Source organism: Macaca thibetana, chromosome 2 (assembly GCF_024542745.1).
Source record: "Macaca thibetana thibetana isolate TM-01 chromosome 2, ASM2454274v1, whole genome shotgun sequence".
Classification (NCBI taxonomy): domain Eukaryota; kingdom Metazoa; phylum Chordata; class Mammalia; order Primates; family Cercopithecidae; genus Macaca; species Macaca thibetana.
The window spans coordinates 44,481,689-44,499,762 of NC_065579.1; the positions used below are offsets into that span (position 1 = coordinate 44,481,689).

The following is an 18,074-nucleotide window of genomic DNA, read 5'->3' on the forward strand; positions in this document are numbered from 1 at the left end:
ACAGTGATTATAAAGTCTAAAGTAGTGTGCAGTAAAGTCCTAGGCCTTCACATTCACTCACCACTCACTGACTCACCCAGAGCAACTTCCAGTCCTGCAAGCTCCATTCATGAAAAGTGCCCTATAAAGGTGTATCATTAAAAAAAATCTTTTACAAGGTATTTTTACTCTACCTTTTCTATGTTTAGGTATGTTTAAATACACAAATACTTATCACTGTATTACAATTACCTATAGTATTCAAACCAGTAACATGCCGGGCAGATTTGCAGCCCAGGGGCAATAGGCTATACCACCCTGGGTTTGGGTAGGTACAGTTGATGATGTTCACACAGCAATGAAATCGCCTAATGAAGCATTTCTCAGAACATATCCCCTCACTGAGTGATGTGGGACTGCGAATATATTTATTGATAAATAATTTACATGTTCTATGTTACGTACATAGAAACAGATACTAAATATGCAGTTTTAAAAGGAATATGAGAAAAGGGTATCTACTTTCTTTTTCCTACATTCCCAAAGAATTGTGTATGCATCCCTTGTGATAGTGTAGGATGGTATAGGTATCTTACCTCACAGACTACTTATTTGAAATAATGTGAAATCACTAAAATATACTGAAAAGTATTAAGTAGGGGAGTAGAATGGTGAGATTTTCAGTTAGGCAGACATTCTCACTGCAAAGCAGAAGATTTGGGGATCAGAATTAATAACAGCAGAAGTGAAATTTATGAGGCACAAGCAGAGATAGCAAGACCAATTGAGAGGGTACTGCAATAGTCCAGGTAAGAGAATATGAATCTCCAAACTGAGGTAGTGGTAGGGCAGGAGACAAAAAGATGGATTTACAAAATTTAAAAGACAAAAGTCAATAAAATTGTCTGAAGTCGAGGGTAAGGAAGAGAGGAATAGTACAATGACCTCTAGAAAGAAGGGTCATTTACTGAGATCAAAGAGATGAATTAAATTTATGAGTTGCATTTTAAACCTCCTAATCAGCACTGTCTAATACCCCTAGGCACAACTCACATGTGGCTACTGAGTACTTGAAATGTGGGAAGGGTGAATTGAGATGTGTCGTAAGTTTAACACACTGGATTTTAAATACTTAATATAAGGAATGAATGTAAAATACCTCACTAGTGATTTTTATATTTAATTACACACTGAAATACAATATTTTGGATATACTGGATTAAATTAAAAATATTAAAATTAACTTCAAATATTTATTTTCTTTTAAAATTTCTATTGGGCAGCAATAATGTTGTGTATGGGATTATATAGCTATGTTAAAGGCAGCAATAAGATAAGGTGATTTCACGCAATCACTTGGCTAATTGGCTCTCTATAGTCATAACCTGGATAATATTTGTAGTCATACCTGGATAATATTTAAAGGAAGAAATTAAACATAGTCCTTAAGTAGGAACAACTACAATTTTAAAAACTATTATGAAATGGTGATGGCTATACTCTTTTTTTTTTTTTTTTTTTTTTTTTGAGACGGAGTCTCGCTCTGTCGCCCAGGCTGGAGTGCAGTGGCGCGATCTCGGCTCACTGCAAGCTCCGCCTCCCGGGTTCACGCCATTCTCCTGCCTCAGCCTCCCGAGTAGCTGGGACTACAGGCGCCCACAACTGCGCCCGGCTAATTTTTGTATTTTTAGTAGAGACGGGGTTTCACCGTGGTCTCGATCTCCTGACCTTGTGATCCGCCCGCCTCGGCCTCCCAAAGTGCTGGGATTACAGGCGTGAGCCACCGCGCCCGGCGGCTATACTCTTAAAAAGTAGATACAAGCCTACATGTGAGAGTTTTATAAAATCAGTTCAGTGCATAAATTAATAATAAACTTGAAGAAAACTTGGTTAAATATCACATTAGTAAACTATCAGATACATATTTTGAGCAGTTTACTCCATTTAACTCTGATCCACAGTCCTTCATCTGAAAAATGCAGAATACCCATCTCATAAGTTGTGAGGATGAAATGCATATAACATATGGTACATTAGGTACACTACAAGTGATTTTATCCCCTTCACGAGCTGCCAGAATTTTCATAAGCAATATAAAACCAGAGGGCACCATTCAACAATGGCTGAATCAATAAATTAAGCTCATTATTTGGAAGGTTAATAGAATATCATGCCTTAACATCAACACTAAAATTCAACAAAGGAGGTTAGAAGAGTCAACACCTGCCATACACAAATGAGAGATTTGGTCCTACAACCAATCCAGTAAGCCACTTTGAAAGTTAAGCAAAAAATGTCTCTAGTTAAAGAACACTAAAAGGCAAAAGGCTATATAAAGAACTACAACAACAAGAAACCAAACAACTCAATTCAAAAATGGGCAAAGGGCCAGGTGCCGTGGCTCATGCCTGTAATCCCAGCACTTTGGGAGGCCAAGGCAAGGGGATCACTTGATGTCAGGAGTTTGAGACCAGCCTGGCCAACATGGTGAAACCCCATCTCCACACACACACACACACACACACACACACACACACAAGCTGGGCGTGGTGGTACACATCTGTAATCCCAGCTACACGGGAGGCTGCGGCATGAGAATCACTTGAACCTGGGAGGCGGAGGTTACAGTCCATGCCACTGCACTGCAGCCTAGGAGTAAGACTCTGTCTCAAGAAGAAAAAAATAAAAAATCGCCAAAAGACTTAATAGTCATTTATTCAAAGAAGATATACAAATGGCCAAAAAGTGCATGAAAAGATGCTCAACATCACTCATCATTAGAGAAATGTAAATCAAAACCATAATGAGATGCTACTTCATACCCATTAGAATGGCTATTAAAGAAACAAAAACTGAAAATGAGAAAGTGTTGGAGAGGATGTAGAGAAACTGCATCCATTATACACTGCTGGTGGAAATACAAAATGATACAGCCACTGTGGAAAACAATACGGCAATTTCTCAAAAAAGTAAACATAGAATTACCATATGATCCAGTAATTCTACTTCTGGGTATATACTCAGATGAATCTGAAAGCAGGAACTCAACAGATATTTGTACACCCATGTTCATAGCACCATTATTCACAAGAGTTAAAATGTGGAAGCAACCCAACTGCCCACCAATGGATAAAGAGATAAAATGTGGTATTTACATATAATGAAATACATTCAGCCTTAAAAAGGAATACAATTCTAATATATGCTACACTACAGATGAACCGTGAAGACGTAAGTGACATAAGCCAGACATAAGAAGATAAATATTGCCTGGGCATGGTGGCTCACATCTGTAATCTCAGCACTTTGGGAGGCTGAGGCAGGCAGATCACAAGGTCAAGAGATCAAGACCATCCTGGCCAATGTGGTGAAACCCCGCTTACTAAAAATACAAAAATTAGCTGGCGTCGTGGCGCGTGCCTGTAGTCTCAGCTACTTGGGAGGCTGAGGCAGGAGAATCACTTGAACCTGGGAGGCGGAGGTTGTAGTGAGCCAAGATCACACCACTGTACGCGCCTGGTGACAGAGCGAGACTCCATCTCAAAAAAAAAAAAAAAAAGATATTGTATGATTTCACTTATATGAAATCAAATTATAGTCAAAATCATAGTCAGAAAGTAGAACAGAGGGACTGTGGGAGAGTGGGAAATGTAGTGTTGTTGCTTCATGGGGACAGAGTTTCAATACAGTATGATGAAAAAGTTCTGGAGATGGATAGTGGTGACAGTTGCCCAACAATTTATTATTTCTCCATAGTTCTTTTGCTCTTGAACTGACTTGTTTTGCTCTCTTTTATGCTTAAGTTTTGATTTCATGGCTTCATTAGCTGTATATTTCTGCAAATAAGATGCTGTAGTTTATGCATTATGTTACGTGTTTCATCATCAATTATGGCTACAAAACCAAATTCAATATGAGAGGGGGTCATGTTTCTGAGCAAAACTAATACAAACTCTATTGTATTCATTTTACTGTTCTTTTTTTTTTTTACATTGCTCCTTGTGGAGCAGGACTACCCCATAGGTAATGTGCCCAGAGTAGCCTGTTCTTCATTCTTTAAATTACTTCCATTGTCACATCTGGTTAACTACTACTGCTGCCACCTTCAGAAAAGGTATGCTTTTTCTTGAAAAAAATAGTTCAGGATGCTTATATCACCATTAGAAAATGAGGATTAAAATAAAAGTTTACTTTTCTAATTTAGCTAATAATTTTAAATAATAAACCCAGGCTTGTTTGAAAAATTAAAATAAGTGTAAAAATGTTATAAAAATAAATGTCAAAAATCCCTATTCTGGCCAAGCACAGCCTATGATCTAAGCACTTTGGGAAGCCGAGGCAGGCAGATCTCCTGAGCCCAGCAGTTCAAGACCAGCCTGGGCAACAGTGAGACCTCATCTCTACCAAAAATGTAAAAATTAGCCAGGTGTGGTGGTGTATGTATGCCAGCACTCAGGAGGCTGAGGCAGAAGGATTGCTTGTGCCTAGGTGGTTGAGGCTGTAGTGAGCCATAGTTGAGCCACTGCACTTCAGCTTGGGTGACAGAGCAAGATGCTATCTCAAAAAAAAAAAAGGCCGGGTGCGGTGGCTCAAGCCTGGAATCCCAGCACTTTGGGAGGCCGAGACGGGCGGATCACGAGGTCAGGAGATTGAGACCATCCTGGCTAACACGGTGAAACCCCGTCTCTACTAAAAAATACAAAAAACTAGCCAGGCGAGGTGGCAGCGCCTATAGTCCTAGCTACTCGGGAGGCTGAGGCAGGAGAATGGCGCGAACCCGGGAGGCGGAGCTTGCAGTGAGCTGAGATCTGGCCACTGCACTCCAGCCTGGGCGACAGAGCGAGACTCCGTCTCAAAAAAAAAAAAAAAAAAAAAAAAAAGAAAAAAGAAAAAAAAACACCTATTTTTTCTTCATAGATTTTCTGTATGCTTCTGGGTTACATTTGATAAATTAACCTTAATAAAAATTAAAGCAAAAACCTAAATGTAGGAGCTAAACCTATCAAACACTTAGAAGAAAACATACATGTTAAGTCTTTGTGACCTTGGATTAGACAAAGATGTTTTAGATATATGACACCAAAAGCATAAGTAACACAAGAAAAAAATAAATAAATTAAACATCAAAATCAAAAACATTTGTGCCTCAAAAGTCACCATTAAGAATGTGAAAGGTCAATTCACAGATAGGAGAAAAACTCTGCAAATCATGTATTTAATAAGGGATTTCTATCTAGGATATACAAAGAATGCAAATCAAAATGCTTTGAGTTAATTTTTATTAATGAGGTACCATTTCACAAGAAGTGTTAGCAAAAACGTGGAGAAACTGGAATACTCATACATGGCTTATGGGAATGTAAAACGGTACAGCCACTTTGGAAAACAGTCTAGCCATACTCAAAAGGGATAAACAAAGAGTAACTGTATGACCCAGCAATTCCACTCCTAGGTATACACCCAAGGGAAATGAAAACTTACATCCATACAAAACCCTAACAAATGTTCACAGCAGCATCATTCATAATAGGCAAAAAGTGAAAACAACCCAATTGTCCATCAATTAGTGCACAAATAAGTAAAATGTGGCACATTCATACAATAGAATATTATTTAGGAATAAAAAGGAATGTCTATGTCACAACACGGATAAACCTTAAAAACATGCTTACTGAAAGAAGCCAGTCATAAAGGACCACATATTGTATGTTTCCATTTATATGAAATATTCAGAATAGGCAAATCTACAGACAGAAAGTAGAGTAGTGGTTGTCTAAGAGTGGGAGGGATGAGGGGTTTGAGAGGTTATAGCTAAAGGGTGCCAGGTTTTTTTCTCAGGGGTGATGAAAATATTCTAAAAATTGATTGTTGTGATGGTTGCACAATTCTGTTAATATGCCTAGCCAATGAGTTGTACATTTTGAATGAATGAATTGTATAGTATACGAATTATATATCAACAAAGCTGTGGAAAAATAGTCACATGCTGTAATATGGTCCTCCTGTGCATCACTAGTGAACTGTTTGTACCACAGAGAGCTTACCATGTTAGTTTGACAGTGCTAACATTCTTTTCTTTCTTTCTTTCCTTTTTTTTTGAGACAGAGACTGGCTCTGTCGCCCAGGCTGGAGTGCAATGGCGCAATCTCCGCTCACTGCAACGTCTGCCTCCCAGGTTCAAGCAATTCTCCTGGCTCAGTCTCCCGAGTAACTAGAATTACAAGCACCTGCCAACACCATCATGCCAGGCTAATTTTTGTAGAGATGGGGTTTCACCATGTTGGCCAGACTGGTCTTGAACTTCTGATCTCTGGTGATCCGCCCACCTCGGCCTCCCAAAGTACTGGGGTTACAGGTGTAAGCCACCATGCCTGGCCGACAGAGCTAAAATTCTAGCTAAATTTTAAAACTCAGAAATTTTAAATAGATAAAATTTAAATTTTAACAAAAATTTCATCAAAATTTCTATCCATCGTGCTTAAATCAACATCAAATTGCTATAAAGGTGTCTGGACTTCAATTTCTGTAACGTGGACTAGGAACAAAGAGTTCTGGACCACTAACAGTATACCAACCACATCTATGTATTTCTGCTTAGGACTACTCTCCTTTTGTTTTTCCTTTCTATATACTTAAGACTTTAGACTTAAAAAAAAATTTAAGCATATAGGTAAGTTATATTTTTACCTATAATTTCATTTAGGTAATAAAAGAAACATTATAAAGTATTTTATATAGAAAGGGATCCTGGGCTGGGCATGGTGGCTCACACCTGTAACACCAGCACTTTGGGAGGCTGAGGTAAGTAGAAGTCAGGAGTTCAAAACCAGCTTGGGCAACGTGGTGAAACCCTGACTCTACTAAAAATACAAAAGCCGGGTGCAGTGACTCACTCCTGTAAGCCCAGCACTTTGGGAGGCTGAGGTGGGCGGATCACCTGAGGTCAGGAGTTTGAGACCAGCCTGGCTAACCTGGTGAAACCCCGTCTCTACTAAAAATACAAAAAATTAGCCGGGTGTGGTGGTATACACCTGTAATCCCAGCTACTTGGGAGGCTGAGGCAGGAGAATTGCTTGAACGCGGGAGGCAGAGGTTGCAGTGAGCAGAGATTGCACCATTGCACTCCAGCTTGGGCAACCAGAGGGAAACTCCATCTCACAAAAAATATATATATACACGCATATAAATATAAATATATATATAAAAAATATATATCTATATACACACACACACACAAAACTTAGCCAGGTGTGGTGGCATGTGCTTGTAATCCCAGCTACTACGCAGGCTGAGGCACAAGAATCGCTTGAGCCCAGGCGGCAGAGGTTGCAGTGAGCCAAGATGGCACCACTGCATTCCAGCTTGGGCAACACAGCAAGACTCTGTCTCAAAGAAAAAAAAGGGGGGTCCTGGGTTTGACAGGGTTGAAATCACTGCTGTAAAACTGATTATTGTGATTGAGCTTAGTCTATAAAAGATGGGTAGGAAAACACTGCAGGAGCCCACAACATAAGGAAGAAAACTTTCCTTTTCTTCTTATGTAGTCCTGTCCCATCATTTAGTGGCTTACAGTCTAGATGTTGAGACTTACCTGGCTATAGTGTTTAACTTCTCCCTGAGTTTTTAAATGTAATTTTTCATTGACATATATAACACATAAAGAAAAGTACACAAACCATCTGTGTTAAGTGTCTCTTTCTAGTTATAGTTCCACCCAAACCCAACACCTCAAGAATATCTGTTACCATGACTTCTATTATAGTTTTACCTATTTTGAACTTTAAATTAAAATCATATAGTATGTATCCTTTTGTATCTGACACTATTTAAGAGATTCATCACACTTTTCATGTGACTGTATTTCATTCATTTCATTGTATGAATACATTGCAATCCATTCATCCATTCTGCAGATAGGCATTTGGTTTGTTTCTAGTTGGAGGCTAATAGTGCTTCTATAAACTCTCTTGTACACGTTTTTGGTGAATGTGTGCACAAATTTCTGTTGAGTACATGCAAAGAACCGAATTGATGAGTTACAGGGTATGTTTATATTCAACTTCAGCAGATACTGCTAACTCCCAAAATGACTGTATCAATTTAACCTGCCATCAGCAGTGTATAAGCATTCTAGATGCTTCATATCCTTGCCAAACTTAGCACTGTCTATCCTTTTCATTGTAGCCATTCTGATGGATATAAAGTGGTATTGCATTGTGGTTTTCATTTGCATTCTTCTAATGATTAATGCTGATAAACACTTTTCAATGTTTACTGGCTTGTATTTTTTGCTAGAATAAAAAAATTCTGTTCATTTTTATATGCCCTTATATCCAGCAACCTTGCTAAATTCATTTTTCTCATAATTTGTCTGTAGATTCTTTTGGGTTTTCTTGGGATACAATCACATCACCTGCAAATGGTGCCATTTTATTTCTTCATTTACAATTCTTTTGTTAAGGCTTTCCATTTTGTTTCTTGGCTTACGGCACTAGCAAGAATTTCCACTACAATACTGAATAGAAGTGGTGATTAACTAGGGATCCTCCTTGTTTCTTATGCCAAATTGAAAACTTTTTATTCACTACTAAATGTAATGTTTGCTGTCAGGTGTGTGTGTGTGTTTAGCCAGAGAGCGCGCGTGTGTGTGTTTAGCCAGAGTCTCGCTCTGTCACCCAGGCTGGAGTACAGTGGTGCGATCTCGGCTCACTGCAGCCTTTGCCTCCAGGTTCCGGCGATTCTCCTGCCTCAGTCTCCCGAGAGCTGGGACTACAGGCGCGTCCTGCCACATCCGGCTAATTTTTTGTATTTTTAGTAGAGATGGGGTTCCACCGTGTTGCCCAGGCTGGTGTTGAACTCCTGAGTTCAGGTGATCCACCCACCTCAGCCTCCCAAAGTGTCGGGATTACAGGCATGAGCCACTGCACCTGGCCTGTGTTTTTTTTTTTTTTTTAAGACATTCTTCTCGGCTGGGGGCGGTATTTGTATTTTTTCTAGAGATGGGGTTTTCCCATGTTGCTCAGGCTGGTCTTGAATTATTGAGAGCAAGAGAATTGCCTGTGTTGGCCTCCCAAAGTGCTGGGATGCTAGGCGTGAGCCACCGTGCCTGGCCTGCTGTTAGTTTTTGCCAATTGTCTTTAACACACTAAGTTCCCTTCTATTACTAGTTTGACACTTACCATAATGAATAAAGTTTAATCAAGTCAAGTGTTTTCTGTATCAACTGATCATAAAATTTTTCTCCTTTATTTTGTACAAAACCCTAGATTCTCAGGCTCCTGCCCACAAACGGCAAACAACCCCATATCTAAAAGCTACTGTGGAAGTCTCTCATCTTTCTGAGGTTCTTCCTGCTCTAGTTTTAGCCCCTCTAGTTCTCACTGCCTCAGTAGATTTCTGATACCTTCAAATAAGATGATCCCAGCTATTCTTTGCAGCACTAGACTGCTGCCAAGTTATTTCATTAAAACAAAAATTCTGTTTTCATGTTTTAATATCTGGAAGAACTGTTTTTAGCAATCTTTTTTTTTTTTTTGAGACGGAGTCTCACTCTGTCACCAGGCTGGAGTGCAATGGTGCAATCTCGGCTCACTGCAATCTCCGCCTCCTGGGTTCAAGCAATTCTCCTGCCTCAGCCTCCTGAGTAGTTACAGGCGCACGCCACCACGCCCAGATAAATTTTGTATTCTTAGTAGAGACAGGGTTTCACCAGGTAGGCCAGGATGGTCTTGAACTCCTGACCTCAGATGATCCGCCTGCCTCAGTCTCCCAAAGTGCTGGGATTACAGGCGTGAGCCACCATGCCCAGCCGGCAATCATGTTTTAAACTTCACAGAATGTTTTTCTTCCTTGCTTCTTTTCCATAGGATCTTCTTTTTCTTTCATGGGTATTTGCTTCTTAGGAACCTTCAGACCTCTCAAAGGGTGATAATTACAACTTTATTTTATTGTTCTTTTTTATCTTACTGTTCTACATCCTCTTGGGTCATAACTTTTGTTTATTCATCTTGTTCCTTTTCTTTCATGATAGTTTTCCCAAAATGTCCTGTTCTTTCATATTCACAAATGTTGAATTCAAGTTTTCAACATATAGAGTTTACATGAGCTTCTTGTATGCAGGCTTGTTTTCCTAAGAAGGTTCTCCTCACTTGTGCAGGGCTAACTACAACTTCTGTGGATGTGAGTGGGCCATGCTGGCAACAAGCTTAACTTCAGGTTGTGTTTGCTGCTAAGCAGGCAAGCAGGCAGCCAGTCTGTTCTCTCTCTCTTCCCCACAAATACAAATGCCAGTATGAGGAAAACCTGTTCTGGGGCATACTAAAATTTTTTTTTTTTTTTTTTTTTTGAGACAGAGTCTTGCTCCATCGCCCAGGCTGGAGTGCAGTGGCGCAGTCTTGTCTCACTGCAACCTCCGGCCTCCTGTGTTCAAGCGATTCTCCTGCCTCAGCCTCCCAGGTAGCTGGGACTACAGGCGCCCGCCACCACGCCTGGCTAATCTTTTGTATTTTTAGTAGAGATGGGGTTTCCCTGTGTTAGCCAGGATGGGCTCCATCTCCTGACTTCGTGATCTGCCCGCCTTGGCCTCCCAAAGTGCTGGGATTACAGGCGTGAGCCACCGCGCCTGGCGGCATACTAAAATTCTTAAACCCAACTGAGGCAGGCAGTTGTTTCCCTGGGATCAATTCTCCAAGTTTCAGCCCTGGGGGAGAAATGTGTTTGGTGCAACTGCTCTGTGTATAGAGGTGGGATAAGAGGTACAAGGGGATTTGAAGGGTTGGGATGGTTCAGCCGGCCCAGCTGCTCAAAGTCTTTATTTAATCACTCTCCTTACTTCCTCCAACAATTCATTCTTGCTTTCTACAGAAGTCAACTTTAAGCCTGGAGCCTCTCTGACAATGTAGGGTACAATGGCTACCATTTCTGATGCTGACTTCTTCCACGCATATTGTGCGATGTAGATTTCTCTACTTTCACTTTTCATCATAACACTAGCCTTCATTTTCCAGTTGGGAAATCTGTACCCCTATCATTTTTTACAGCACCTTTGCAGATTTACTTTAATTATTATGATTATTATTATTTTTTTTTTGAGACAGAGTCTCACTCGGTTGCCGGGGCTGGAGTGCAGTGGCACGAACTCAGCTAACTGCAACCTCTGCCTCCTGGGTTCAAGCGATTCTTGCACCTCAGCCTCCTAAGTAGCTGGGATTAAAGGCATGTGCCACCATGCCTGACTAATTTTTGTATTTTCAGTAGAGATGGGGTTTCATGAGGTTGGCTAGGCTGGTCTTGAACTCCTGACCTCAAGTGATATGGCCACCTTGGCCTCCCAAAGTGCTGGGATTACAGGCGTGAACCACTGTGCCCAGGTCCCTTTAATTATTTTTTATACTAAAATTTCAATAATATCTTAGCAGTGGGCATGAGGAAGGTAGGGAGTAAACATGAGTAATCAGTCCATCTTTTTTTTTTTTTTGCGATGGAGTCTCGCTCTATTACCCAAGCTGGAGTGCAGTGGCATGATCTCGGCTCACTGCAACTTCCGCTTCCCAGGCTCAAGTGATTCTCTTGCTTCAGCCTCTCAACTAGCTGGGATTACAGGCATGTGCCACTATGCCTGGCTAGTTTTTGTATTTTTAGTAGAGATGAGGTTTCACTGTGTTACCCAGGATGGTCTCGATCTCCTGACCTTGTAATTTGCCCACCTCGGCCTCCCAAAGTATCAAGATTACGTGCATGAGCCACCGTGCCCAGCCCAGTCCATCATCTTAAATTGGAAGCTCTCTATTTAAATCTTAAATATATAGGGTTTACACATTTTTTTAAGAGCCTGAGATCTTTCAAACACCAAGACCCTCTCTTTCCAAATAACATCAATATTTGGCCACAGGATGTAAACACTCTATTAATTCATAAACCAAACAAAGAAACCAGGAGGAAGCATTCTTTATCAAAGGAACTAAATTAAGAAACTAAAACCTAAATAAGAAAATAAAACCACAGACTGGGCACGGTGGCTCACCCCTGTAATCTCAGTACTTTGAGAGGCTGAGGTAGGTCAGGCGTTCGAGACTAGCTGGCCAATATGGTGAAACTTGTCTCTACTAAAAATATAAAAATTAGCTGGGCATGGTGGTGGGTGCTTGTAATCCCAGCTACTCAGGAGGCTGAGGCAAAAGAACTGCTTGAACCCAGGAGGCGGAGGCTGCAGTGAGCAGAGATCGCGCCACTGCACTCCATTTTGGACAACAGGGCGAGACTCTATCTCGAAAAACAAACAAACAAACAAACAAACAAACCCCACTAATATACTGTGGTTTGAAAAGCATGTTACAGTTTATTATTTCCTTTTAAGTATTCAAAAGAATTACACCCAAAGAATAAAAAAATATTTTTCTTTCTTTCCAGGCACGTAACTAGAATCTACAAACCATCTCTTGACATTTTCCCAATAAATTTTTTATGGTTTACAAAAGTAATATACAAATTAAATTTATAGTATTGTATTTCAAGTATAAATTGCAATAAACGTATTTCATTTAAATAAGGAGTTATATAAAATATATAGTAAAAGTTTCATTTCTTGTTAAAAAAAGAGTCAACCAGAATATTTAAATCAACAAAATATTTCAGTCATGTTTATAAAATTAAACCTTGACTTAATTAGCAAAAAAGTAAAAAATAAAAAAAAGGCCAGGTGTGGTGGCTCATGCCTATAATCTCAGCACTTTGGGAGGCCAAGGCAGGTGGATCACTTGAGGTGAGGAGTTCAAGACCAGCCTGGCCAACATAGTGAAACCCCATCTCTCCTAAAAATACAAAAATTAGCTGGGTGTGGTGGCACACGCCTGTAGTCCCAGTTACTTGGGAGGCAGAGGTTGCAGTGAGCCGAGATCGCGCTACTGCACTCCAGCCTGGGCAACAGAGTGACACCATGTCTTAAAAACAAAAGAGGCTGGGCACAGTGGATCACGCCTGTAATCCCAGCAATTTGGGAGGCCAAGGCAGGCAGATCACTTGAGGTCAAGAGTTTGAGACTAGCCTGGTCAACATGGTGAAAGCCTGCTTCTACAAAAATACAAAAACTTGCTGGGCATGGTGGTGCATGTCTGTAATCCCAGCTACTTGGGAGGCTGAGACAGGAGAATCGCTTGAACCCAGAAGGTAGAGGTTGCAGTGAGCTGAGATCAAGCCATTGCACTCCAGCCTGGGAGAGAGAGGAAGACTCCATCTCAAAAAAAAAAAAAGAAAAAAAAGAAGCATAAAGAAAAAACTGAAACACCACTGTGCTAAATCTTACTAATTTAGAACAAGGAATAAAGAAAAACACATGTCAAATCTTTGCAGTTTGACAGAGGGGTGGTGGGGATACACTGCAGAAAAGTTACATTCAAAACTTTTTAAAGAATGATAAAAAAAAAATGCTAGGAAAAAAAGCCACTGAACCAAATGTAGAAAGACAAAGTTGAACCAATGGCTATACTAATACATTTAATCTAACACGTTTATGTATTCTCACTTATAGATCTTTAGAATTCTCACTTACAAAGGAGAATAAAGAGAATCTTGGTTTTTGTACTGTTTGCAATGCAGAGGTGTCACCCATCATAACTGACAAATAGTTCCATTTTAAGGCCTTAAACATTGCTAAATACATCTGCAAGAACTTGTTCTGTTGCCCTTTCCAAGGATAAACACCAGTAAAGACCAGTTTGACTTGGAAAGAGGACTTTCCATTAGAGAGTAAAGAACATTTCGTTTCTATGGTACGGCAGCTCCTCAGACGTGATTGTATCTGTTGAAAACAATTAGGACCAAGAAGCAAGCAACAAAAGCCACCAAGGAACTGAAACAGCACTAGTGTCAGGGCAAGAAAACACACATCCTTTATACATATTCCCACAGTTCTCACTCAGAGCCTAGTCACTTTCATTTTAGACTGAATTCTAACACATTTAGCCATCTAGTTTCTCAGGGCACAGCAAATCAGAGATAGCAAATTAGAAAATGTAGGAGTTTCTGACGTGGCAGGCATTTATTTTTTACTTAACAGACTACAAGTGATTCTGATGCAGTCAGAATGGAGAAGCCACTGTCCTAATATTCTAAGATAACGTGAACTTTCCTTATGCCCAACATATTGCTTAAGAACAACTGAGAGTTTGTTATGATTTATAAATGTTTTAAGAAAAACTTAGCAGGGTGCGGTGGCTCACGCCTGTAATCCTAGCACTTCGGGAGGCTGAGGCAGGTGGATCATAAGGTCAGGAGTTCGAGACCAGCTTGGCCAACATGGTGAAACCCCGTCTCTACTAAAAATACAAAAATTAGCCAGGCATGGTGGTGTGCGCCTGTAATCCCAGCTATTCAGGAGGCTGAGGCAGGAGAATCACTTGAACCTGGGAGACAGAGGTTGCAGTGAACCAAGATCGCACCACTGCACTCCAGCCTGGGTGACAAAGAAAGATTCCATCTCAAAAAAAAAAAAAAAGAAAAAAGAAAAACTTGTTAAAGTTTGGGCATGTTAGGGTAATGTGGAGCATTCACTTTGATAAAACTCTTCATTTCCCAGATGGAAAGAGGGGAGGTAATACTAAAGGACATACTACCAATAGTCAATCTGCTCACAGGGTAATTTCTACTGAAACCATACAGATACTATGAGTGAACTGGGGCACTTGATGCAGAATGAAATAATGGCAAAAACTGAAAGAAGTTGAAGTTACACGAAGAGAAACATCGCATTAAACCAGAGTAGTCGCAACGCCAACAACCTCTCTATATAACAGAATCTTCCAAACAAAATAGTTAGACTTATACTCACCTTTCTGAAAAATCAGAGTCTATAAATTTTCTAGCCCGTTTTCTATCACTAAAAAGGAAAAAAGATAGCATAAAAACAACACATACTTAAAAACAATTTAATTTCATTAATACTTTATTATAACTTGTCTAATTATACATTGAATATATTTGAAGACTAAAACTAACAAATACAAAAGATAGGTACATAAAATAAATCCTAATTGTATCATGTGAACAAGATATCACAACATAATAATCATAGGTTGAAAAGAGCTCAATGAATAGTTAGGGAGGAAAACACTGCAGACCTGCAAACAAGACAGAGAAAAATTTTCTTCACTCTGTGAAATACTGACTATACCAGACAATCCTGCCACCTCCAATATAAAGCACAAATGGGGCTGAAAATATCCAGACCCTGGTCATTTCCGAAGTGGGCCAACACTGCTGGCACAGGCTTGGCTTTCATGTTATAATCTTTCAAGGCTATATAGAAATCTAGGGTAACCTTAGATGTACACAAGAATGTTCATGAGGATTGAGTAACGCCCATAGGATTACAGGTAATTCTGTCATTTCAGCTCATTTGATAATGGAAAAGTATGCATATACAAAACTCTTCTGTCTTTAATGTATTTGTACGTGTGTGTAGGCATGTATTTACGTATATTAATATGTATACATCTTAAAGCACTTTGCCAGGATTATTAATTCACTTAATATCCTTGAAGCAAGGAGATTCTTACTGCACTAAGATTTACCATCTGCTTGCTCAAACTCACATATGACAGAATCACCAATGCAGTATTCCACCATGTAAATAACTTCTAAAGTAACAAAACATCTCAAGTAACAAAACGAGATTTTCAGCAATTTATCTTATTTATTTTTCTTTTATGGAAGTATGAGGTACTAAAATGATAAAGAGTAGAGAAAGGTGTAAGTATTTACAGGCAAAGATGAAACATATAGAAGTTTGTACTAAAAGTGACAAATTAGTAACATAGAAGAGATATTGATTCAATTGTTCAGCGTTTAAAAAGAAGAGGAAATTTAATAAAAAAATGTATTTGGCCTCTTTTCCTAACCTTTTCTGGTTTTTAAGGAAATAATTCATAGGGGAAATTCTGAGTATAGCCAACACTTAATATTTAACTCCTTTTTTATGTGAGTTAAAAATATATAAAAATAGAGTTTTTATATTTCCAAAGCAGTTAAATGTTATAATAAAAGTAGTCCTATTCCAGAGTTTAAAAAGTCACGGCGTTCAGTTATGATTTATTGTACTGTTTTTTTCTGTTTAAAAATAGTTGTTCCAGAGATGATTTATATCTAAGATATAAAGTGAAATAAAATAGGTGATTTTAAAGGAAAAACATTTGTTTTTAAGAACTAAACTAAAATAAAACAAGAACGGAAGACAAGATAGTGAGAAAAAAATGTCTAAACTTCTTTTTTAAGGTTTTAAAAATAGTAACTTGCAACACTCTTACCCAGGGACCCAGCCAGTAGCTTCTGCTATGTGTGTCTGAGTAACCATTGCTGGTGCAGGGGTATATGGACTCCCAATCAGAACACTTCCTGAACTGGTTAGTCTCTGTGGTGTGCTTATAATCTGTAAAGTCAGGAACAAAGAATATGATATTCTTAATTATTAAGAAAAGCCTACAGGCAGAAAATAATGTTGATTGCTAACCTACATATGAGGAAATAAAAGGTACTTAATGTCAGTCATCTAAGAATATAAGCAACGCCTTTGATTTACTTATATCCTAGGATCTTAATGCACAAGTATCCTGAATACTGACATGAGGTCACAATTCAGGTTTCAGCAAATGAATGGCAATTTGGAAGGATTAAGTAGAGAACTGACAATGCTTCAAAAATCAGAAAAATGAAAAGCTTTCTTTGAAACTGAGGAAATGAATTGCAGTACAGCTTGATTTACTGAAACCAGGGTAAGAGCAAATCAGACTTCCACAGTCCATCATACAGTATACACAAAGATACTATCCAGCTTGGATAATTATATAGATGCAATTTTATCCTTTTTAAAAAAAGTATTGGACAGGGAACGGTGGCTCGCGCTGTAAACCAGCACTTTGGGAGGCCAAGGTGGGAGGATCACCTGAGGTCAGGAGTTCAAGACCAGCCTGGCCAACATGGTAAAAACCCATCTCTACTAAAAATACAAAATTAGCCAGGTATGGTGGTGTGCGCCTGTAATCCCAGCTACACGAGAGGCTGAGGCAGGAGAATCGCTTGAACCCAGAAGGCGGAAGTTGCAGTGAGCGGAGATGGCACCATTGCACTCCAGCCTGGGCAAAAAAAGCAAAACTCCATCTCAAAAAAAAAAAGAGTATTTCATGTTATTAAATATTCTTTGAAGACATTTTAAAGACCATAAAACATTCTACCATGTGGATTTATTATTCTCTATTAGATATATATGGATTTTTAATTGTTCACTGTTATAAAGAATGCTGTGATAAACATTTTTGTACAAAGACCTCGCCCTTAATTTCTATTTCCTAAGGCTAGACTCCAGAAAGGGGATTAATGGAACCCCTAAAGACTTTTTTAGAAAGGTACCTTATATGTGTTACCAAATTCCTTTCCAGGTCTTAAAATTTTCACTGGTTAAAAAACAAAACATGTTCTTCCCAAAGACATTTATAATAATTAATACAAAAAACCTAGCAGCCTAGTGATAGCTTTAGAAATATTTTCATGTAAAAAAAGGGGAAGAGGCACGCTCCAGTGAATGGGGATATTAATGAAACATGATTGGACCCTATTGGATAATTATTGAAGCAACTGTTGGGTATATAGTTCTATTTTTGTAAAGTTTTGAAAGTGTTCATGATAGTAAGTTTTAAGTCCCAACTCAGAGAGAAAAATATCTACAGGGACTACATGTAATTGAATAAGTCCTCAAACAAGAGAAATAGTTCTATTCTACTGCCTTATGCAAGACAAAATGCTAATTAATTTTTATTTCCCTGACCAAATGAAACATGTTTCTGCAGCCAGGGTGAATCATTAAATTCATTGCTAACTTGCTCCATACATAACTAAAGGGAAGGATTAATAAGCATTTCAAGCTCTTCATTTGCATTTGAAGGAAAGAGTCAAACAATAACCTCTGAAGCATAAAAATAGTTCAGACCTAGTTATTGAAGTCTAGTCAACATGTATTCATTTACCAAGTATTTAAGAATCTTAGCTAGCTTCTGTTTATGTTTGACTATGTTAGTTTGGGGCTAGGAAGATGTTAGTACCTACAATTG

At 39.0% G+C, this 18,074-nt stretch overlaps 1 protein-coding gene across 19 annotated transcripts in view; it reads right to left on the reverse strand.

Annotated features, from left to right (window-relative positions):
* The window catches only part of TFDP2 (transcription factor Dp-2), a 202,415-nt gene that overhangs the window by 32,943 nt on the left and 151,398 nt on the right, over positions 1 to 18,074 (reverse strand). For 12 of the 19 annotated variants that reach the window (XM_050778114.1, XM_050778125.1, XM_050778116.1 and 9 more), the window contains 3 exons: positions 16,278 to 16,399; positions 14,804 to 14,851; positions 77 to 121 (listed from right to left, as the gene is read on the reverse strand). In XM_050778114.1, coding sequence (XP_050634071.1) covers positions 77 to 121; positions 14,804 to 14,851; positions 16,278 to 16,399 — 215 coding nt within the window. The remainder of the gene's footprint in view (positions 1 to 76; positions 122 to 14,803; positions 14,852 to 16,277; positions 16,400 to 18,074) is intronic. The other 7 variants (XM_050778118.1, XM_050778117.1, XM_050778120.1 and 4 more) reach the window with 2 other exon arrangements.